This window comes from Cervus canadensis, chromosome 6, assembly GCF_019320065.1.
Source record: "Cervus canadensis isolate Bull #8, Minnesota chromosome 6, ASM1932006v1, whole genome shotgun sequence".
Classification (NCBI taxonomy): Eukaryota; Metazoa; Chordata; class Mammalia; order Artiodactyla; family Cervidae; genus Cervus; species Cervus canadensis.
Window position 1 is genome coordinate 54,750,117 of NC_057391.1, and position 24,787 is coordinate 54,774,903.

At 37.2% G+C, this 24,787-nt stretch overlaps 1 protein-coding gene across 3 annotated transcripts in view; it reads left to right on the forward strand.

Moving 5' to 3' along the window:
* Positions 1-24,787, forward strand: part of DMXL2 (Dmx like 2) — a 169,486-nt gene that overhangs the window by 102,270 nt on the left and 42,429 nt on the right. For all 3 annotated transcript variants that reach the window (XM_043471987.1, XM_043471988.1, XM_043471989.1), the window contains exons 14-20: positions 3,491-3,580; positions 6,012-6,129; positions 10,842-10,961; positions 13,159-13,386; positions 15,565-17,241; positions 20,224-20,334; positions 23,592-23,761. In XM_043471987.1, the coding sequence (XP_043327922.1) occupies positions 3,491-3,580; positions 6,012-6,129; positions 10,842-10,961; positions 13,159-13,386; positions 15,565-17,241; positions 20,224-20,334; positions 23,592-23,761 (2,514 nt within the window). The remainder of the gene's footprint in view (positions 1-3,490; positions 3,581-6,011; positions 6,130-10,841; positions 10,962-13,158; positions 13,387-15,564; positions 17,242-20,223; positions 20,335-23,591; positions 23,762-24,787) is intronic.

Below are 24,787 nucleotides of genomic sequence, written 5' to 3' on the forward strand. Positions count from 1 at the left end.
AAAAATAGGTTTTTTTTTTTTTTTTTTTTGCAAGGTTATAGTAAAATGAAAATTAAGGAGTAATAGAGGAGTAACAGAGGACTTTAAAAGAAAATAAGAGGAAAAAAGAAAAAAAATTTTTTAATGAAAAAAGTAAAAATATATGAAAATGAAAGTTGAGGAGTAATAGGGAATCTTAAAAGAAAATAAGAAAAAGAAAAGAAAAAAAATTTTTTTTAATTAAAAAAACAAACCAAAAAAAGTAAAAATACATCTAGGAATTTCTCTGGAGCTGTTGCGGGCAGTTTGGGTTCGGTTCAGTTTCAGATAGCTCCTTGTTCCAGCTTACACTTCGATATCTATAGGCCCCTTCTGGTGTAGTCGGTGTTACCGACCAGGATTTTAATCTGTTGCACTGCTCACTTCTGAAGTGGTTCCCTTTGTTTATTTGGCTTCTGTTTGCAGGTCTCTTCAGTGTCTAATTTCTGCCCTGACACAGGCAGGCGGAGGTGGCCTCTTGTTCAGGTTTGCTTGCTCAGTCGTGCTGTGGGGAGGGAGGGGCGCTGCAGACAAATGTCACCGGCCTGTGTGGGGAGCATTCGCAGTGTTCCAGTCACACTGGGTTTGCCCCCGCTCACGGGTGTGTGCTTCCCCCGTCTACACTGCTCAGGCTCCAGGCTGCTCTGTAGGGAGCAGGCCCTGCATTGCGCGTGGTTCCAGTTTTCGAGTTCTCCACAAAAGCGCGGACTCGGTTGGGCCTGCGTTTTGTGCCCTTCCCCGGCTTGAGCAGCTCAGGCAGCCAGGAGCTTGATGGGCGCTATCTCCCCGGGTGCGGTGTGCCTTATCCCCTCCGCGGTCCCAGCCTCAGTTTGCGCGCGCTGGTCCGGTGCGCCTTGTGTCTGTTTTCGGGAGCTGGCCTCTAGCCGTGACCCTCCCGGCAGATGTCGACCATCCAGAATCTCAGGAAGTCTTTGGTTAGAAACTGGGAGCCTGTTTGCACTTTGGTAGGAGATGCAGTCTCTGGGACCAAGTTCGCCCCTTTCCCCTCCTCCCCTGCCTCCTGCCTCCGGCGGGGGATGGGCCGGTCCTCCGCCGGCTAACTCTTCTCTGGGATCGCTCAGTTCTTCCTTTGTTCTGCGAACGGGCCGCAGTGTGTTGGGGCTGGTTAACTTTCTCTCTCTGTCTTGCTATCCCACAGTTTAAGTTGCTATCTCATGTTAGCTCCCTCTGATTGCCCTCAGGGCATTCAGGCCCGGTCTTTGCCCTAAGCAATGCAGCTCGCTCCTCCCCGTACCACCCCCACTTGCTGGTGGCGGATGCGGGCGTCTGGGGTACTTTTCTGCTGGGAGTTGCTTTTAGGCATGTAATCTGTGGGTTTTATTTATTTTTCTTCCCAGTTAGGTTGCCCTCCCGAGATTCGAAAACTTCCCCCAGACCCGCCTGTGAGAGGGTTTCCTGGTGTTTGGAAACTTCCTCTATTAGGACTCCCGGGACAGGTCTCTGTCCCTAGCTCTTTTGTCTCTCTTTTTATCTTTTATATTTTGTCCTACCTCCTTTCGAAGATGATGGGCTGCATTTCTGGGCGCCTGATGTCTTCTGCTAGCGGTCAGAAGTTGTTTTGTGACGTTTGCTCAGCGTTCAAATGTTCTTTCGATGAATTTGTAGGGGAGAAAGTGGTCTCCCTGTCCTACTCCTCTGCCATCTTAGCTCCTTCACTCTCAGTTTTACTTTTGTCTTAGGCTCTGGTATGGCTCATCAAGACACTGTTGGATCCTGTGTTAAAACATTTGCTACTTTTTCTTCATTATTATTTATTGTATTAATTTTTATTTAAAAATATTGCATTAAGAGTTTATTTATCTTGATTTTTGAGCTTTTGACACCCCCTTAAAATTGAAGGTGACATTGAGTGGGATCCTGTAGTGTTGAACAAGGCATTCAGTATGTTTGTTAGCTATAGTGCTGGCAGATAGATATTCCTGCAAGGGGATCTCAACCGTGGTTGTATGTTGGATGCAGCTGAAGAGCTTGTAAAATGCCTGATGATTAGATTGTACCCAACAACCAATAAGTCAGTATCTACAAGTGGAACCTAAGCACCAGAGATTATTAGTTCAGTGTGCTGAGGACCATTGTCCATAGTTGAACTATAGTTCAAGGCTGAGAACCATTGATCTGCAACAATACTTCTTAAACTTCAGCATGCCCATGAATCATCTGGAGAGCTTATTAAAATACAGATGTATTAGCTTTGTAGTCTAAGAGATTGCATTTGTAAAAAGTTGCTGCTCCAGTGACCACACTTTTAAGGAGCAAAGATTCATGGTGTTAGAGAAATTCCGGTGTTCTAACCTCTAACCTAATTGTAGGTCACAGTTGAGTCCAGGTTTCAAATGGACAAACCCAGCAGACTGTTGGCAACACTTTCAGGTGTCTGAACTAACATTTAAAATCCTGAATCTTGGGTGAATGTACCCATAACAATAAATTCATCCCTACCCAAGCACTCATTTTGTCTTTATCTAATAACCCTAGAATCTGTTCCCATGCACGCCCTCTGGAATTCTGATATGAATTGGAAAGATCCTACAACTCCAGTGTATATTTCTACTTTCCCATAGCTAACCTTGTACTTACACCCCGGACTAAGCTGGGATCTTACTACTCTGAGTGACCTGAAGGCAGTAAGAGTGGAGGTAGTACTGAGGAGAATGGGCATCTCCGTGAGAAGTAATTGCTTCAGGTGAAGTTACTGAAAGGTTTCTATGCAAGAGAGGGCTGCTTGGAAGGAGAGAGAAGGAAGACTGCCTTTTATTTACTTATTTATTTATTAGCAGAAAGATTTTGTGGTTTGGAGATCCAGAGTTAGGCTTCCTCTGTTTACACATCTCCATCCTAGGCCACAGAGTCCCACTTCTCAACCTTTGCCCCTATCGTTGAGGGCAAGTACAAACCCTAGCAAGATTGTACATTTAAATAGCATTGTAGGTCTGCAGCCATCCACATAGGCATAGGGCCATGTCCTCAGCCAGGTCTGTGTTGGAGCATTAAGGTTGCTAAATGAAGACATGTTCAAAGAACTAGATGTCTTGAAATAGTATACTGCTTGGGCTTCCCTTGTGGCTCAGCTGGTAAAGAATCTGCCTGCAATGCGGGAGACCTGGGTTTAATCCCTGACTTAGGAAGATCCCCTGGAGAAGGGAAAGGCTACCCACTCCAGTATTCTGGCCTGGAGAATTCCATGCACCGTATAGTCCTTGGGATCACAAAGAGTCGGACACAACTGATTGACCTTCACTTTCACTTTCACTATGTCACTATAGGTTTTTCTGCTTAGTTAATTTTAAAAATGAGAGTGAATATAAAAAGTTGAAATATTTCTTTGAATTTGTGAATTGCCATTGTAAATCAGTGAATATTTAGAGCCTTAAATATCCAAGATGCTGTCATATTGACTGTAGATTCATATATTATTGACTATGAACCTTTTCTTTTTTTTTTTTTTTTACAGAAACTTATTGGAGAAGTGTTTAATATTGTGAGCCAACAGTCAACTGCTCGACCTGGCTGTATTATTGAACTTGATGCAATAACCAACCAAGTAAAAACGTGCTTGTGAATTGGTGATATTAACATGCTTTATCCCAAAGTGCTTTACGGGCATATGATACACAGTTGAACCTTGAACGTGGGAATTAGGGGCACTGACCCTTCTCACTATAGAAAATGTACTTATAACTTAACAGTCGGCTCTCCACGTCCTCAGTTCTGCATCTGCGTATCCAGCTATTGCAGATCATGTCATACTGTAATATTTACTATCGAAAAAATTCCCACCGCAGTGGACATATGTCATTCTTACGTGTTGTTCAGGGGTCAACTGTATTTCATTCAGAGAATAATTCTGTTGTTTGATACTGAATATAGCCAACTTCTTTTGATTTCTGTAGTGAAAATCTACAATCATTTATGTACAGTCCAGCTACATAGAGGTTCAGTTTGTGGTTTTTCTTTTTGTATTATTACTTACTTCAGCTCAGTAGATGCCTTTGGAGTGTTTGGCTTGTTAGGCTGAGTATTGTATATTTTTTATGAGATCCATTAAAATGAAGATAGAAGTAGGATCAAAGCATGCATTTACTCTCTAATCACAGATCTTTGATGTGGGCACTGTTCTTCCCTAGTTGACTTAAGAAAGGAGGAGAATGCTTTTGTTTATGGGGAGTTTGTAAATCCCATCATAGCCCTCAGGATATTTGTTTCTTCAGGGTCATGTTTATGGACTGAAGGGGATAGCGTAGTATATTCATTCCAAATATGAAACAAGGTTACTTTGGTGAGGAAGTTGCCAACTGTTTTCAAACAAGGAAATGAAGAAAGAGCTGACCATATTTAAAAACAAATACAGAGTTAGGTCATTATTTTTTCATAGTCCCTTGCACATTATGTCAGGAAAAATTTCCACCACTGTAGAGAAATGACCACATCAGCTCTTGGCAACAGAAATGTGGCTGTCAAACTCAAGTTACTAATTTTAGGAAACCCTTAACCTATAATTTCCTTTTTTTATTCCATAGGGATATGGGAGAAGAGTGTATTAGCTTCATCTCCATAAATGTCTTAATTTTTAGTGAACTGGGTGTTAAATTCATTTCCCCAGTGTACTGCCTTCTCTACTCTTAACTATGGGATATTATTACAGACCTTTTTCACTTAGCATTTTGATTTTTACTTCATTCTTATTGAAGATATTTTTTCCCTTTCCATTTGTGGCTATCACACGGGCTGGTAAACTGCAAGCATTGACAAATGACTTATACTTATAAATTAAAAACTTTAAAATTCATTCTACATTTGTTTCCAGTGAGCTGTATTATTTCTATATCCATAAAGGCGTCACCCTTCTGTTTTCTCACGTTTGGGCATCCTTGGTGGCTCAGTGATAAAGAATCTGCCTTCTAGTCAGTCCCTGGGTTGGGAAGATCCCCTGGAGAGGGAAATGGCAACCTGCTTACTCATGGACAGAGGCGCCTGGCAGAGTACAGTCCATGGGGTTGCAGAAGTTCGGATATGACTTAGCAACTAAACAACAGCAACATTCTTTTTCCCTGGAGGAGATGACTGTGAAGGGGTTTGTTTTTTTTTTTTTTAGTGTTTCTGTATAGAGAGACATAAAAATACCTTATAATTTTCATGAAAAATTTGTTGGTCAATCTGATCAATAGTCCTTTAATTTCCTTCTACTATGAAAGGAGGCTGATTTGCTTTATTCCCTAAGATTGTAGCCCATCCATTAAGTGCCAGGATTATCACAGCTGCTTCCCTTCCTTGAAATCCATGAGGCAGCCATCTAATTAATTGTCTTGACTTATTTCCACAATAAGTTTTTGTTTGGATTTAGCCTTTCTTTGAATTTCAGTTCACTTTTGTGATTCTAAGTAGGTATTTGTGATCATCTTTACTCTTCTTCTCTGTGTGGTCCCACATGATTATGTAGCATCAGCTGATTTTGATGTTTCATCCATTCTTTTAGAAATCCTACTTACTTAAATGTAGATACATTTTTTTACAGATGTGTCATTCCCACTGGCTGTTACGGGATCCTTCAAAATTCCTACTAGACAGATTTTTTTTGGAAGTACTTTGAGGAATTTTCTGGGTTTTCTTTTTCTGGTTCTCAAGTGGAATAAAAAAAAAAAAAGGGAGCCTGTAGTGGTGTGCTTAATATGGTCTGCATGGCTTTCTCCATCCAGTCTGTTTTTTTTTTAATTTGTTTTTTTGTAGTTTTTTTTTTTCCCCAAAGATGCAAACCTGTTGATTTGTCTTTATTAGTTTCACAGTTCTGCTATTGACTATAGAATATTTGAAAGTAATTAATTATTTTTTCTCTTGTTTTTCCCACTATACTTAGTTATTCTATAAAGAATAGAAATTGTTGGATTTATTTCTTCTACGTTAGGGTTATTGGAGAGGTAGTGGGTGGAAGATATGGAATTGCAAAGATAAAACTTCACTTTTCTTCATATTTGTAGTGTGGCTCAAATACACAGTTGCTTCATGTGTTTCAAGAAGACTTCATTAGAGGATATAAACCACATAAGGAAGATATGGAAAAAAAGGAAACAGAAATATTTTTTCAACCATCCCAAGGTACTCTTAAAAAATAGTCTTGAGTTTGATACCTTAATCTTAAAAAAACTCTAAACTTTCACTGAGTGTAGGTCTTTTATCAAAAGTCATCACTCATGATTTTTGACAAATACACCAGTTCTGTCATTGTTTTTTTCTGAGTAAAGAACATATGTGGGTAAAAATTGGATATATTTATTTTTTAATTAAACTTTTAATTTTGTTTTGGGATATAACTGATTGATAATGTGATAGTTTCAGGTGGACAGCAGAGGGACTCAGCCATACATATACATGTACCTGTTCTCCCCCAACCTCCCTAAAAATTATATTTTGAAAGATACTTTCACTGGTGACATAGCCTTTTGCCAAGAAATGTTATTTATGGAACCTAGTTTAATTGTTTAAAAACTTAACTTTGATTGGTCAACAGTACAGTTAAATTATTTTGATTGGTAGTAGGTATCCCTGTGTTATCTTAAGGAAGCCAATTAATTGTAGTTTAAGTTTACTAAAGATTATTGATGACTATAGAAGGAAGATATTACATTGTGTGGTATACCAGGAAGCTCAGGTACTCTGAGCATTAAAGGTACTGTCTCATAGATTTCCTCTCTGAAGGGTTGTATTTCTTTCTTCTTGAGAGAAAGTAGTTCTCCTAAGGCCATTCAGGGATGGGATGGGGAGGGAGGCTTAAGAGGAGGGGGGGACATATGTATATCTATGACTGATTCATGTTGATGTATGGCAAACACCATCACAATATTGTAAAGAAATTAACCTCCAATTAAAAATAAAATGTAAAAATGTAAACCATATGCTGTTTAATTTAAACTTTTATTATTTAGCTTAAAATATTCCTTTTAGAGGTTACAACTTTGTAATTATTAAACTTTAATGTTCTATTTGAAAGTGAAATTTGAAAATAGAACATACTATACTCGGTACTTTCTGTTTGAAGGTAGGAAACATATGTCCTACTTTCAGAATTCATTTTCTGTGATGAATAATTTTTAATTTTCAAAGAGTTTCAGATACTTTTATCTGGTTATAGCTTGTAAGTATTAGAAGGTCATACTTTATTTTCTGAGTATAGCTTTTATCACAGAATTCTGTGTAGACTTTTAAGGCATACATTTCTACTGAATTTGTATGGTCATTTCCATTAGTGGAAAATCAGAATGACTTCCTGTACTCTGTGAGGTTAGCTCAAACATCTTCTCACCCCTCAGACTAGTAATTGTTTTTCTTTCATGTATCAGAACTTTTCTTTTTTCTAAGTTATTATTATGTTCAGTTTTATTTCATGATCACTGTAGCATAAGAGTACTTTATAGATTAAAAATGTGCTTTTCCATAGTATTTTACCTTTATTTGGGTTAAAACTTTTTAATATGCTTTCCTGCAAATGGAACTATCGATTATCATGCTATTTCTTTTTTTTTTTTTTTCATTTATTTTTATGAAAATATGTAAATTACTTCACAACATTGCAGTGGGTTTTGTCATACATTGACATGAATCAGCCATGGAGTTACATGTATTCCCCATCCCGATCCCCCCTCCCACCTCCCTCTCCACCCGATTCCTCTGGGTCTTCCCAGTGCACCAGGCCCGAGCACTTGTCTCATGCATCCCCACCTGGGCTGGTGATCTGTTTCACTTTAGATAATATACATACTGTTCTCTCAAAACATCCCACAGTCGCCTTCTCCCACAGAGTCCAAAAGTCTGTTCTGTACATCTGTGTCTCTTTTTCTGTTTTGCATATAGGGTTATCATTACCATCTTTCTAAATTCCATATATATGTGTTAGTATGCTGTAATGTTCTTTATTTTTTCTGGCTTACTTCACTCTGTATAATGGGCTCCAGTTTCATCCATCTCATTAGAACTGATTCAAATGAATTCTTTTTAACGGCTGAGTAATATTCCATGGTGTATATGTACCACAGCTTCCTTATCCATTCGTCTGCTGATATCATGCTATTTCTAGTGGAGAATATGCCAACCTACTAGAAAACAGTGCTTACATAAGGTTGGTATTTTTTTTAAGCTTGGTGTTTTTTAAGTCATATTTTTAATTGGAAGACCTGCATTTAAAAATATTACTTTATTTCTCTTTTGAGTTTTTTTTTTTGTTTGTTTGTTTTTTTTAGGCTTGTTGGGTCTTAGTTCCCCTACCGGGGATTAAATCTCAGCAGTAAAAGTGCCGAGGCCTAACCATTGGACTGCCAGGGAATTCTCTTGATACTTCTTTATGTCATTGTGAAATCAGGCCAGGAGATTCTCCTGTGCTTTTCTTTGTTTTCCTTTATTATTATTTTTTTTATAGTGATCCTATCAGCATTTATTATTTTTTTAAAAAAAAGTTGAAGATAATTGCTTTGCAGAATTGTGTTGGTTTCTGCTGTACATCAGCATGAATCAGCCATAGGTACACATATGTCTCCTTTAGTTTTTGTACAGTTTCCTCAATATTCTTGATTTTATAACTGTTTTCTTAAGGGACTTGAAATGTGTATTTTCTCCTCTTCCCTTACCCTGCTGCATTTTATACACTGTTAAGTGTTTTTGTTTTTGGCTGTGCTAGGCCTTTGTTGCTGCATGGGCTTTTCTCTAGTTGTGGCAAGTGGGGCTCCTCTCTAGTGGCACACAGGTTTCTCCTTGAGGCGGCTCATCCTGGTGCGGAACACAGGCTTTAGTAGTCGCTGCTCATGGGCTCAGTTAACAGTTCCCGGGCTCTAGAGCGCCGGCTGAGTAGTTGTGGTGCATAGGCTTAGTTGCCCCTGGCATGTGGGTTCTTCCCAGATCAGGGATGAAACCTGTGTCTCTTGGATTGGTAGACAGATTCTTTACCACCGAGCCACCAGGGAAGCCCGGCATTGTTGGTTCTTAATTTTTTTGGATCCATATCCATATAGAGTCCACACATAGTGTTTCATTTCTAGGAGTCTTTTAAGCTGAAGTAATCCCCCTTTCTACTCTTATCATGCCACTAATTTGTTTTAGAGAAAGTTATTTTATAGCAGTTTTTCTGACCAGTTAACTTGTGGATGTCATTTAAAATTTTTCCTGTGAAGTGCAAATGAACTCTTATGTCACAGAAGGACATAAGAAAGAACATAATCTTAGGATGTCTCATTTTTAGTGATGCTAGGATTCAGAAAATTCACCTGGTGGCGCCAGTGTAAAATATGCCAACAATCTATTATCTCGTGGTTTCTTCCATTGATAGTGTTGCTTTTCAGTCAATTATTTCATTAAGGATTGCTCAAGTATGATTTTCTAATTTTATCAATTCTCATTTATTTATTAGCTGGAAAGCATTTGTAAGGAAAAGCTTTTCCTTATGCACGAGAGCTTTTTGGCTGTCTTGAAATAGAGTTCTTTTTAGAAAAGGCAGAGTAAGTGCTTGGTTCTTTCTCTTTAATTGATGATTTCAAAGGAGTTTGTTCCCAGGTTCCTGCTGGTGGTTATGGATGAATGTTGTTGTGTTTCTTTTTATTTTGTGTGTCATTATGAACCCATTTTAGAAAAACTCTTTATTGAATAATACGCATACAAAGATATGTCAATCATTAATTTTTTTATACTTAATGTATTTCAGTCAGTGTGATCATAATTTTAATGGTCACATTGTCCTGTATTAGACTGGTGAAGACACTTTGAATTGGTCCTGAGTCCTTTTGACACAACCCCATTAGTTTTGATAGTTTGCTTTCTTTCAGGCACAGCAAGATATACCAGGCTTCTCTTGTAAGTAGCCTTTGCAAGAATGGAGTTAACCCCCCCGCCCCAAATTGTTCCTTCCCATGGAGCACAGTATTCAGAGGCCACAATTTGAGTTTTAGCAGTGCTCCTTGCCAATGAGTTGCCATTATGAGTTTTCATTTTTTTCTATTCTTTCTTTTTATTGAATGAAATATTCTTTAAATTCTGTGGTGCTTTACAGTTTTCAAAAGTCTCACACGCATAACTTCATATAATGTATAGGTTTACATTTTTCAAGAAAGTTTTTGCTGTCCTTTGTAGATCTCATTATCCTATATGAAAAATGTAATTGTCAACGGGAAAAATTATGTTTACAAATAATCTTTTCATAAAAAAATGTGTAAAATTTCTAAAATGTCTCTTCTGTACCGCCACAATCAGCCCTCTATCCATGACTGTTAATTTTTTTAAATGCTATCTTACATATAGAAAAAGCAGAATATATGTTTACTTCATTCTTTGCGTTTAATTTCCAGTTTTCCTTTTAAGGAGTTAGTGCCCCACTTACTTCCAGGGGCATCCAGTGAGGCTGACTTGCTCCTGGGCTTTTCTCCCTCTCTTGCTCTTGCTTTCTCTCTCTCTTCCTTTCACTTCTTCCTTTTGGTCCTTCTTGTCCTTCCTTTCCTCATTTATCGTTAAGTGCCCTCTCATTTTTGGTATTTTTATGAATGTGTTTTAATAAATTGTATTCATTTTTATTCTTTGTTGCTCAGATGGTCCCATCTTTGATCAGTAGACATCCGTTTATGTTGGCTTTTGTACTTCATGACATAGCCCCATTAATCTTTGATAGCCACTTAACTTTTAGCACAAAAGATATAAAACTGTTTCTAAACATCTTTTTTTTCCTTTTCCTTCCAGCTTCTGTACATACCAAGAGATTTTTGTTTAAACAAATGTCTTTCTCTTAACCCTATAGAAACATGTTAACTTAAATGTTTCTTTTCCTTTAACAATAGGATATCGGCCACCACCATTTTCAGAGAAGTTCTTTCTAGTAGTAATTGAAAAGGACAGCAATAATTGCTCTATTCTCCACATGTGGCACCTTCATCTTAAATCCATACAGGCATGTTTAGGTAAGTAATTATATAACAATTTTATGTAGAGATAATGTGAAATAAATTCATTTTTACTGGACATGCTTTAGGTTGGTTAACTCTTTAAAATGATGATCCAGTGAACTGTAAATTGAATTGCCGAGTTGAAGTTGTATATGCCAAACTTTTAATTATAGGCCATAAACTGTAAATGAAACAGATTAATCTAAAAACAAACCAGTTAATGGGTGCATTAGACATATTGAATTAGTAAGTTTGATTGATTTTTAATTAGTGTGTACTAAAGGTCTATTATGAGTCTGTTCTAGATACCATGTCTCTGTAAGTCAGTTTTGCCCATAAAATTAATATTATGCTTTTTTGTTGGTTAATACACACTGTCATCTGATACTGTGCACATTTGCTATAGCATCTGTGAAAGAAGCAGATTTGCTATTTAGAAAAATGTGATTCTGAAGTTCAGAAGGGTGGAACTGATTTTGTGGAATATTAAGAAATGCAGCAGTGATTAAAAAAAATTTCAGCCATGCTTTTGCCATTCATATTCATATTGATGTTTTTGCACACCAGAAGATGTGTAATATAAAGTACAGAAATTGATTATGAATCTTTCTTTTTTTAAAATAAACTGACTTTCTGAGAGAGAATTTAAATGAATAATTGTATGGTTAGCCTTATCAAACTGAATCTGTCTTAAATTGATTAATCCAAAATTTTTGAGAGTTTTGAAAATTGATGATTATATAATTTTAATGATTTTATACATACTAAACATTACAGAAAAATACTAGTGTATATGTTTTTTGTTCCCTTGGTAATCAACATCATCATGTAACTATGTCAATAGTAGTTATAACTGGGCCCTGAACTGGCGTTGAAAAAGCCAAATGATTCAGTAGAACCTTTACCTACGCCTGGTTGAGCCTAATCCTCTTGTGGCAGGAGGAATCCCCAAATCTTTTCAAAGCCTTTGGAGTTAATTCTTGACGTAATGTGGTGTTTCACAGAAATGCAGGAGTGGAGGGATCTAAAATCTTGTCAGGAAGATAATTTTATTTCTTTTTTTTGAATTGAGGTAACATTGGCTGATAGCAGTATGTAAGTTCCATGTGTGCAGCAGTTAACTTGACTTCTGTATACACTACAGTCTGCTCACCACCACAAGTCTGGTTTCCGTCTGTCACCATGGGGTTGGCTCCCTTTACCCGTCTCGCCCCCACCCCCCACACTCTCTCCCCTCTGGTGACTACCAGTCTTTTCTCTGTTTCTGTGTTACTCTTTGTTTGTTCATTTATTACTTAAAAAAATATTCCACATATGAGTGAAACCATATATTTGTGTTTTTCCATCTGACTCATTTCACTTACATGATACCCTCATGGAAGAGAATTCTTAATATAGTCTTTTCTAGAGATGGGCACAGAGGGTGAGATGTACATACAAATATAATAAATAAATGTTGCAGAGTATCTCATACATGTTGCAGAAGCACAAATAACTAAATCTGCTTAGAGATTTTTCACTTCACCTAAATGTGAAAGCTGGAAACTTTTTAAACAAAGATCAAGATCACTGTGCTTACAAAGCCATTCAACTAGTGCTATCTGAAGTTTGTTTGGAAGTTTCCTCTGTTCTTGAAATTGTGTTTATTGTTTCAGCATTTGATAGTTGATAGGCTGGATTTTAGTGTCTTCTTTGCCACTAGCTAATTATAGGAGCTTAGGAAAATCATTAAGCTCTCCAAGTTTAAATTTCTTCATCTCTTAAGTGACTCAGTACCTTGTTATTTGTCAGTTTGATTTATGACCTATCTCTTTCAGAAACACCTTGGCTGCTTATTAATGCAGATTTCTGGAATCTACCCCAAAACAGCTGAGTCAGTGTTTCTGTGTTTAGGCCTGAGAATCTTCATGTTAAAGCTTCCTCAAGTTTTTGATGTGTTTTCAAGGTTGAAAACAGTGAAACTATGACACTTAAGTTTTTTTTTTCCTATATCTTACATGTTGTGCTTCTTCACTGACAGTATCCCTGTGATGTAATTGATGATGCTAAGAAAGGGTAAAATAGTTTAAGAAAATTCTCTCAAGGAAAATTTTAAACTTGATCTTGTCTCCAGAACACTTTGAAGAAACTATTTCTTATATTATAACAAAGTATTGTTCTAGTTCATGTACACAGTGATGATAGTAATGTATTTCATAATTTGTTTTCAAAGCTAAAGCTTCAGAAGGTGTTTCATCAGAGAGTCTACTTTCAGTCCCTGGACAGAAGCATGTAGACTCTTCTCCAGAAACTTCTCCTAGCGTGAGCCCCATGTCACATTCCTCATCAATTGCCAACCTTCAGACTGCTAGTAAACTGATTCTGAATTCTAGATTGGTATATAGCCAACCTCTTGATCTCCCAGTAGGAGTTGAAGTAATAAGAGCAACACCTTCAGCAGGTAAGATGTTAAAAGTGGACACTTGTAGCTCAGAGCAGTCTTCAGTGCATAAGATGGATGAACTCTTCTGAAACAGGTATAAAGTTGACACTAAAAGTTTTGTTTTCTAACAGACTCACAGACTTAGAAAATGAATTTACGATTACTAGCGGGGGGAGGAAGGGATAGTTAGGGAGTGTGGGCTGGACATGTACACACTGCTGTATTTAAAATGGATAACCAACAAGGTCCTACTGTATAGCATGGGGAACTCTGCTCAATGTTATGCTGTAGCCTGTATGAGAGGGGAGTTTGGGGGAGAATGGATACATGTATATATATGGCTGAGCCCCTTTGCTGTCCGCCTGAAACTATCACAACATTGTTAACTAGCTATGAAGAGTGAAAGAAAGTCAAAGTGTTGGTCTCTCAGTCATGTCTGACTCTGTGTGACCCCATAGACTATAGCCCGCCAGGCTCCTCTGTCCATGGAATTCCCCAGGCAAGAATACTGGATTGGGTAGCCATTTCCTTCTCCAGAGGTCTTCCTGACCCAGGGATCAAACCCACATCTCCTGCATTGCAGGCAGATTCTATACTGTCTGAGCTGCCACTGCAGTATAAAATAAAAAATTAAAAAGAAAGATTTATTTTCTACTAATGATGCATCTTTTTAGAAACATGTATATATTAGAAATTATTTCCTGTGATAAATGTAAATATAAATATAATCAGCTTGTCAGATTATGGTGTGAATGTTTTAATGCAAGGTTTCTTGCCTGCACTGTGATTTCCAAGGAATTCTCCAGGCAAGAATACTGGAGTGGTTGGCTATTCATTCCTTTCTTCAGGGGATCTCCTGACCCGAAGATCAAACCCACGTCTCCCCCATTTGAAAGCAGATTCTTTACCATCTGAGCTACCAGGGAAGCCCCCTATAAATAGGAATACTGTGATAGCAAAATTGCAAAGAACATACATGTTCGTATGTGAATTATTGAAGCTTTTTTTTTTTTAAATTCAGGCTTTTCATCCACATTGTGGATGTGGATGTGGATCCATAAGTATGTTTGAACAGGAGTTGGCAGATACTTTGGGGAGAAAATACAGGATACAAGTTTATAGTTTGGTTTGCTTAAAGTGATACTGACTTTAGCAAGGTGGATAAAATAGTTTGGAGAGCAGGACTGACTTCTGAGTTTAAAATGATCTGTCACTTGGGGAATTTGTGATTGAGGAGTTCCTAGAATAGTGTTGTTGAAGAATCAAAATCAGAGGTTCAAGACTATTCCAGTTACTGGTGAATGATTTTGAGTATGAGATTCTCTTACTCATCCCTAACACAGGGCTTGGAATTAGAGTTGGAAAGACCATGTTAAGAGTTTACTCTCTGGGCTTTTGTGGCAGGTGCAGATTTAGGTCAGCTTTTGAAACTTTCAAAGTATTTGGAAAGTTTAGGATATACTCAAATAAGTTTATTAGAATTAATAATGATAAATTCTATTTTGCAGGGACTTCATAAAATGCTTTCAAACACCTTACTGGACAGTAACACTCCAAGGGAAATAGTAACATAATCCCCATTAGATAGGTAGAATAGGTTCGGATGTTTAAGTGGCTTTCCCACTGTTAGGAAGGCGTTGATAGACTGGAACTTGAATCCAGGCTTTCTGATCCCAATCTTAATCACTGTTACCTCTCATGTTATAGTTGACAATAAATGGGAAGTGTTAATCTTTTGGCCATCAGGAATAAATATGATGGTTCTAGTTCAGTGTTAGAGTATGAATTAAACCTGTGTAAAAGGTGAGATCTAATGTATGTCTGGTTGACTGAAAGCATTTTGTGGTGGAGTAGACCTAGTGTCTGTATTATGTGAGGGCCAGTTAGAGGAATTTGAACGGCAAATTCTAATGACTGTTAATGTATTTATGATGAAAGTGATAAAAGAAAATCCAGTGAAGTGTGTGTGGTAAAGATGTAATTTATAGCAGATAACAGGTTTATTGATTGATTAAACTTTGACTTGTTTCATTGATTTTGAGCTTTATTTTAATGAAATATTTGATTTAGTAAGGGACTACAGAGTTATTCTGAACAAACTCATAGTGGATTTGAATTAATCACTTTCTAGACTTTGAGTATTAGCATATTATTTTGTGATTCTCTTATTATGATGACCTACTTTTTCTTTTTAAGGCCATCTGAGTTCCTCTTCAATTTATCCAGTGTGCCTTGCACCTTATTTAGTTGTTACAACTTGTTCTGACAATAAAGTACGCTTCTGGAAATGTTGTATGGAAACCAACCTACAGTGTAAAAGTGATGAGAAGGAAACCTATCATTGGAGAAGATGGCCCTTGATGAACGATGAAGGAGAAGATAATAGCAGTACAGTGAGCATCGTGGGAAGACCGGTTGCTGTTAGCTGTTCATACACGGGTCGCCTTGCAGTGGCTTACAAACAACCGATCCACCACAATGGTTTTGTTTCGAAAGAATTTTCCATGCATGTTTGCATATTTGAATGTGAATCTACAGGAGGGTCAGAATGGGCTTTAGAACAAACAATTCATCTTGATGATTTGGTTAAAGTTGGGAGTGTACTTGACTCAAGGGTCAGTGTAGACAGTAATCTCTTTGTGTACAGCAAATCAGATGCACTTTTGAGTAAGGATAGATACCTTATTCCAAATATCAAACATTTAGTACATTTGGACTGGGTGTCAAAAGAAGATGGTTCCCACATTCTCACAGTGGGGGTCGGTGCTCATATCTTCATGTATGGGCGACTTTCAGGAATTGTGACTGAGCAAACCAATAGTAAGGATGGAGTAGCTGTCATTACTTTACCACTAGGTGGAAGTATCAAGCAAGGAGTTAGGTCACGATGGGTTCTTCTTAGATCTATAGACTTAGTGTCCTCTGTTGATGGTACACCTTCATTGCCTGTCTCTCTCTCTTGGGTAAGAGATGGGATCTTGGTGGTAGGAATGGATTGTGAAATGCATGTATATGCACAGTGGAAGCACGCTGTCAGATTTGGAGACATTGACACTGATGGTTCTGATGCAGAAGAGACATCAATACAAGATCATTCTGCCTTTAAATCTAGTATGTTGTCAAGAAGAAGTATTGTTGAAGGAACGGCTATTGCTGATGATGTTTTTTGTTCACCTACTGTAGTTCAAGATGGTGGCTTATTTGAAGCTGCACATGTCCTTTCCCCTACTCTCCCGCAGTATCATCCCACCCAGCTGTTGGAATTGATGGATTTAGGGAAAGTTCGCAGGGCCAAAGCTATTCTCTCTCATTTAGTAAAATGCATTGCAGGAGAAGTTGCAGTGGTTAGAGATGCTGATGCTGGAGAAGGAACTAAGCGACACCTCTCTCGAACCATTAGTGTAAGTGGCAGTACAGCAAAGGATACAGTCACCGTAGGCAAAGATGGTACTCGAGATTATACTGAGATAGATTCTATTCCTCCACTGCCTTTGTATGCATTGCTTGCTGCCGATCAGGATACAACCTACAGAGTTTCAGAAGAAAGTACCAAAGTACCACAGAGCTATGAAGATCGTGCAGAAAGTCAACCAGAGGACCAGTACTCAGAGCTGTTCCAAATCCAGGATATAACAACGGATGATATCGACTTAGAGCCAGAAAAGAGAGACAACAAATCAAAAGTAATAAATCTTTCTCAATATGGACCAGCTTACTTTGGCCAAGAACATGCTAGGGTACTTTCTAGTCATCTCATGCACTCAAGTCTACCAGGCCTTACCCGTTTGGAGCAGATGTTCCTTGTAGCTTTGGCTGACACGGTGGCTACCACCAGTACTGAGCTTGATGAAAACAGAGATAAGAGTTACTCAGGTAAATACTCTAACTAAAAATTTATAAAGTTATCATCAGTAGAACTATCTGTGTTATTTATATAATGACTCATGTATTAAATTGCAATCTTTCTTTAAACCTACAGGGAAATGTCCTCTCTAGTTGACAGTAACTATTAGGTAATATGATCAGTTGTGAAAGAAAAGACAATTGGGGTAGACTCTGACTTGTGCACGTAACTTTATGTATTTGTGATATCTGTGTGCATCCTCACATGAGTTTTTATCCTGAAACTCTCATATCATTTTGGACATACGGTCTTTTTTTTTCTTTTTACAGATTGATTCCAATGGTTTATTTTTATTTTGCTTTTAGTGATAAAAATGGTCCATTTGTTAATTTTACTGTTGAACCATCAGGTTTGTAAGGAGCACCCCCCCCCCCCACCAACTCCCCTGGCTCAACTTGTTCATCTTCACATTTCTAGGTACAGATAATTTTTTTATAATCACGTAATTTTCTCCAAAAAGTCTTGAGAAAGAGGTTTTCATACATTTTAATGTAACGTGTGTCTTGCTTAATTCATTCTGTAACCAGAAAAATTTTGGCTATCTCTTAAAACTAGATTCCATTCTTTTTTATGCAGATAGTTGAAGGTAATGGTGTTGATTCTAAATGATGATATTAGCAAAGAAAACCAAAAATGATTGATCATTCATTCATTCAGTAAATACTGTGGAGGAGTGAACAATTGCTATGTGCCAGGAGCTTCATGTACTTTATCATATTTAATTATCACAACAATCTGCTAGTAGGTAGCCACTATTACACTTGATTTTTTTTAGATGAAGACACTGGGAGATTCAGGAACATATAAGATCTTCTAGATAGTAAATGGCAGAACTGGGGTTCAGATGTGGATAAATCATTGCCTCCAAACCTGTACACTCTTAATTATTTCACAAGATTTACAAGTTTGAGGGAAAAAGTCTGTTCCTCAAAGCTACCTGGAATATCTCTCTTCATATAGACTTATGCCCTTGTAATGTATCTCCAAAGTTTTTTGTAGATTAAAACAACTAGTGACTTTTAGAGGATTTTGCCTATGACTTATTTTATAACTCTAATAATTAAAAAAATTTTGAATCATTATGAGGTTGTGTGCAGTAGAGCAGGATTCTTCCCAGAAGAGCCTTAAGCCTTTGTTGCAAACTTAATATTTATTAGTATATATTAGAGATTTTACTCTGGGGTATTAAGAAAATAGCTGTGTCATAATCTGTGAAAAATAGTTTAAATTTTCGGATACAAAACTGTATCCTTAGTTAGCCAATATAAATATGGTTCCTCCTATCACAGACTTTCATGAGGTAGATAAGGCAGGAATGAATGTCTCCATTTCACAGGTGGGAAACTGAAGCTCAGAGATTAAATAGTTACTTATCTCAGTTGATGGACTCTAAGTAAATGAATCCCTCTGTTGTTCAAGTGAGACAACCTAGGGGTATTGTGGACTCACGCCCCAATCTAGTCTATTGTCATATGCTGTTAGTTCTACTGTGTGGAGACTCCAGACATTTCTCATCACCTTTCCTGTTACCACTCTGGTCCAAGTCACTGTCACATCCTGCCTAATTATTGACAAAGCCTCCTAAAACTGGTTCATTCCTGTTACCTCATTCTGTCCCTCACTTGGGAACTAGTGATTATTTTAAAACAAAATCACCTTAAATCTCTCCTCTGCTCAACAAACACTGGTGGCTTCCCATCTCACTTTAGAAAAAAAGCCAAATCCTTCAGTGGTCTCCAAGGCTTCAGGTGATCTGTATTCACGTCCACTCTACTGCATTGGCTTCCCTGCCATCCCACAGACCCACCAGGCAGAGTCATCTCAACATCTTTGTACATACTGTTTCCCCTGCACAGAATACTTGTCTTCCAGATTTAGGCACCCTTCACTCCCTAACCACCTCAGATTTGTGCTGAAATGTCATCTTGGTGGAAAGTTCTGCCCTGGTCGCATAATTTAAAATAGAACCCTCTTACTTCAACTTACTTCCCTTTTCTCCCAGTCTGGCTTTATTTTTCTCTGTAGCATTAATTTTCCGCTAGACACATTTCTTCTTTGTTTGTTGTTTGTCCCTGTCTCCTAAGATGTAAGCACCCTGGAAGTAGGGACCTTGCCTTATTCCTGCCAAATCTGCAGTACCTAAACTGTGCCTCCGATGTGGCAGATGCTTAATTTGGTGAATGGATACATGAATGAGTGTATGAACAAATATAGCTAATGGGAAGTAGAGCTGGAACTTTGACAGTTTAAAATGTTTTATTTTCTTCAAGAAAATATTTGATTCAATACTCTTGAGTACTTCCTAAGTGGCAGTTACTGGGCTAGGTGCTGTTGATTTTCTGTTGCTTTTATCCAACAGTGGCTATAATTTTGAGTAAACTTTTCATGCTTTCATACCTCTGCCCAACTTTTGACTAAGAACAAATTTGTGAAATCAGAATTGGAGTTCAACCTTAACTTGGTAACACTAGCCTGAAGAGTCAAATTTCAAATGTGGATAGTACTGTATTTCATTTGAGCTAACCAATCTAGAAAATATCACCTATTTAATTATATAATAAATAATCTTACTTTATTATGTAATTCCTAGTTTTAAAAATAGGAAAAATTCACATAGGAAATATTTTAAAAAATTATACCTAACTATAACTTTTTATTGGATTTCAAGATTTCTTTCCTTTTCATTTATTATGAGTAGCTCTAAGTACTGTTATTACCTGTACTGATAGGTGCTTAAATTTTTCTCAAGTTTTTTCTTTTGACAGTTTTATTATATACATGTACTTTTTGTGAAGCTATATGTATTGATAAAGATATTGAAGTGTTCAGAAAGGAATACACTAAAAAATATGTATTTTTTGTAAATTATTATTTAATGTTTATTTTCTAAGTTTCCATTGGTTTGTGACCTGTTGCATTCCTTTTTCCTTAAATTTATTTCCTCTTTAAAGGAAGAGACACATTGGATGAGTGTGGTTTACGGTACCTATTGGCTATGCGCTTGCACACTTGCCTTTTGACATCGCTGCCTCCTTTATACCGAGTACAGCTACTTCATCAAGGTATTGTTTGAACCTTTGTGTAACTTTTATTTCACATTGAAGTGGTTGGTATATTCACTGTTGTGTATAAACATTAGATAAGTCATCACATGCATACCCATCACTAGCCTTAAGATCTTCCTGTCACAGGGTACCCACTTACCCTTTTACTGTGTTATTTTTCACCTGTACTCTGTGACTTTTGCTCATCTGTCTCAGTTTCTCAGACTTAAGTCATCAGAAGTCATAGTAGTTAGGAGTAAACTGGATAGTCTGGTGTTATAACCTAAAGTGGTCCTGAATTTCTATGATATCTGATACCCTTTCTTTAAAAATTTTGCCCTATGCATTGTTATTTGTGTTTACTTTAATATAAACATTATGTTCTAAGTTATTTACTCACAACTAAAGCTGATATTCCAGGAATATCTGCCATATGGTAACCCAGTAGATTTGCATACTTCCAGCACACTGCCACATACTCTGATTTGAGATATATAGACTTATATCAGCCCCCTAACTTAGAGATTAAAAAATCAAAACTGTAGAGTTTAAAGTGACCTGGCAAGATACAGCCTATTTATTATTAGAGTTTGAATTGGAATTCCAGTGTAGTGGGCTGTGTCCCTTTTGAAACCAGCATCTTGGATACAGCCCCATAAAATATGCTTTAGTATTGTAGGACCTAGAATATCAGGCTTTATAGTTCATTATTCTTACCCATAGTACTTACCCTTTACCATCAATAAATGCTTTTTTGAAAATGTGATTCTAACAGCTGTCTGATAGTCTATCATTTTTTAAACTATAATTCATCTATCCTTTAATTTTTTCTAAAAATCCAAATTTTGCTTTTTTTCTCTTACTTGAATTATCAATGCTACCTTAGAACTTTGCATATAAATATTCATATATATCTAATTACTTCCTCATATTAGTTTTCTAGTGGTGAAACTACTGAATTAAAGGGCTCGAAAATTCTTAATGCTTGATAAATATTGCTACTTTCAGAAAGACTGTGCTAACTTAAATTCCCAGAACCAGTGTTAATGATGCCAAAACTCAACTCATTGCAGTAGTTGATATTATCATTTAGAACAATCTATGCCATTTGGAATAGGTTAAAAAATGGTATCTCAAATTTTAGTTTTAATATTTTAAATTTTAGTTTTAAATGATGGTCAGATGGTACTGAATCACTTAATGACAATTATGTACATTGCCTAAGGAGACTTAAAATACCTCAACTTCCTAAAGCTTTGTCAAATTCCATTTTCCCTTTAGTACAGTTAAAACAGTGGAGATGAGAAAAGTGACTGGTATTGTTGGTGATGGCCTGGGGAACAGTTTTCAGGGAGAAACTTAAGTAGCTAGTTGTTGTTCAGTTGCTAAGTCGTGTTTGACCCTTGCGAGCCCATGAGCTGCAGCACATCAGGCTTTCCCATCCTTCACTATCTCCCAGGGTTTGCTCAGACTCATGTCCATTGAGTTGGTGATGCCAACCCACCATCTCATCCTCTGTCACTCCCTTCTCTTCCTGCCCTTAATCTTTCCTAACATCAGGGTCTAAGTAGCTAGTAGACAAGCTAAGAACAAAGATATATTGCAAAGAATTGCCTGACGTTGGTAGACAAAAATAAGTGCCTGTTGGTGCGCCTGGTTTTTTCTTCTTAATACCTTTTTTCACTTCTAATAGTTAGGTTTCCAAATACAGTCACTGCTCTCTTAATCTTATTTTTGAACCAAATTCCTGTGTGTATTTTGGTTTCCTTTTAGTTATACCAAAAATTTAATCAATGAAATTCATTTAAGGGTGTAGGGTATATTTTATATTGTTATTTTATATTAAAATGTTTATGTCAGCAAAAGTATGCATTTTGCATTGACTTATCATAACAATTTCTAAATCAGTGTCAATTTTTTTATAGTTATTTCATACACCGACTGTTTCTTAAACCAGACAGATTTGGTGGTGGTGGTGGTTTTGTCTCTAAGTCGTGTCCAACTCTTGGGAACCCATGGACTGTAGCTGCTAGGCTTCTCTGTCCGTGGGATTCTCTAGGCACGAATCCTGGAGTGGGTTGCTATTTCCTTCTCCAGGGAATCTTCCTGACCCAGGAACTGAACCCAGGTCTCCTGCATTGTAGGCAGATTCTTTACCAACTGAGCTGTGAGGAAAGCCCCAGACAGATTTAAATAGAGGGTTAATCTGCATTTTAGGGTCTGACAAAATACAAATTGATGTTTTTAAGTTTCGTTCATTTTCCTCTACATTTATAGTGACAGTTAAGGCTTTTTGCATTGATTTTGTAATAGGATTTCAAACACAGTTGTCTATAAATGTTAGCAATGAGAAATAGCGTTGAGAGTCCTTTGTTGTAATGTGACTATCAGACGGTTATTGGTCTCAGGCATTTCTTTGTTTCCAAAGGGATTCTTACAGATGGCTGATTTGACTATCTGGACTTCTTTCCTGGGATCCTCAGGGTTCTTCCTGGTAGCATTCTCACTGTCTCACATCACTCTGTGGTTCACTTCTGTCATGTCTCTTTTTCACCTGCTCTGAGTGGAGTAAAACCAGTCATTTAGCTGTTGACAGACTCATGGAGGGTGTCACTAAATCCATTTTGTTGCGTCTAATACAGCCTAGATCCCTGTCAGGTTTTTTTTTATCAGGGCAAAAAAAGTATTTGCTGTATACCATCAGTAATTAGGCAGCTTTAAACTCTTTTTTTTAAAGGAGACACCAAAGACAGAGGAACGTGCCTCCTAACAGTTCTTCCCTGGAGCTGTCATTAAGGTTTGAGTTTGCTTTCAGGTAATACGTGTAGCTTCTTGGCCGGAGGGATGAATGGGGCAGTTTTCAGTGTCCAGTAGTGATGGATATGGTCTGCAAGCAGGTGGCACTGTGAAATGGGACCTACATGTCCATAGAGCACATAGACTTGACCAGACCTTTTATTCTTGATTGGTTTGGTATGTGTGCAAACATAAGAATGGCTCAATATTCAAATATCTTTCTTACTAGTGATTAGGTTTTAATGTTTCCATTCTTCCAGCAAATACATTTCAGAAAAAGATTTCAGTTTTGTGTTTCCTGTCAGTGATCATGTATTTAGATACTTATACTATAAAAGTCTGAATGAAGAAATCCTTTCATACTCTTTTTTCTGCTTGAAAATTCTTTCCAGGAAGAATAAATACATGAGTATATAGAAAATTATTTTTGTTTGTTTTCATAGAATTCTGATGCTTATTATTTTGTGTTTCTAATTTAGGTGTATCTACTTGCCATTTTGCCTGGGCTTTTCATTCTGAGGCTGAGGAAGAGCTGATTAATATGATTCCAGCAATTCAGAGAGGGGACCCTCAGTGGTCTGAGTTGAGAGCTATGGGAATAGGTTGGTGGGTCAGGAATATCAACACTCTTCGAAGATGCATTGAAAAGGTAAGTGTATGTTGTTGCATTTTGGAGTTGAGTCTTTTCTTACAGCATAAAATATATTATCTTCCAGAAAACCTATGGTGAGGGATTCATCTGTACATCTTGAGATCTTGAGAATTTCTTAAATAAAAATTTTTGGACATTTATGAATCTTGACCTTTATAAACTCTCCATTCAGTATATCAGTTGTCTTTTGTCATATATACTAAGTATATAATACTTATGGAATATAGTATTTTCTGCTACCAGTTGAGATGTATCCCGGTTTAGGAAAATACAAACTGTATGTCAGTTATATACATTAGATAGAAAAAACATTGTTTTTATAAAAAGGATTCTCTGCATGGCTAGGTTAATAGACAACAAACTTCCTTTGAACATTTAAAATACCATTCAAAAAGTTTTGATTTGTGGCACTTGAGGCAGATATCTATGGCAGCAAATGAAACATGCTATAAATTTTAAGATGGGTTTTTGAAATCAGTTTTTTAGTAGAAAAAAAAGTTAAAAATTTCTTAGTAGAAGCTGAAAGTTATTTCATTGTTGGCAGAAACTAACCATGATTGAGCACTTCTTGTGTACCAGGCTTGGTTCTAGTTGCTTTTCATAAATTATTTCATGTTATCTTCTCATTGGCTGCATATTACTATCTCGATTTTCCACCTGATAGAACCACGACTCAGAGAGGTTGGGTACCAGCCCACTGAAGTTCTCAGAAGTACAATTCATGATACTGCATTTGCGGAGTATGAATTCATTTCTTTCAAGAGGAATTTACTCCCCTAAAGTAGTGTCTGAAGAATTTTAGTGTCTGAAGAATCACCTGGCAAACTTATTGAAACACACATCCCTCACTTTCACTCTCAGAAATTTTTCTTGTTTTGTTTTTTGGCTGCACTGTATGGTTTGGGGTAGTTAATTCCCAGACCAGGGATTGAACCTGTGCCCTCGGCAGTGAAAGTGGCATATCCTAACCACTGGACCACCAGAGAAGTCCCTGTTAAATTTTTTCCATATCCTGAAGCAAAG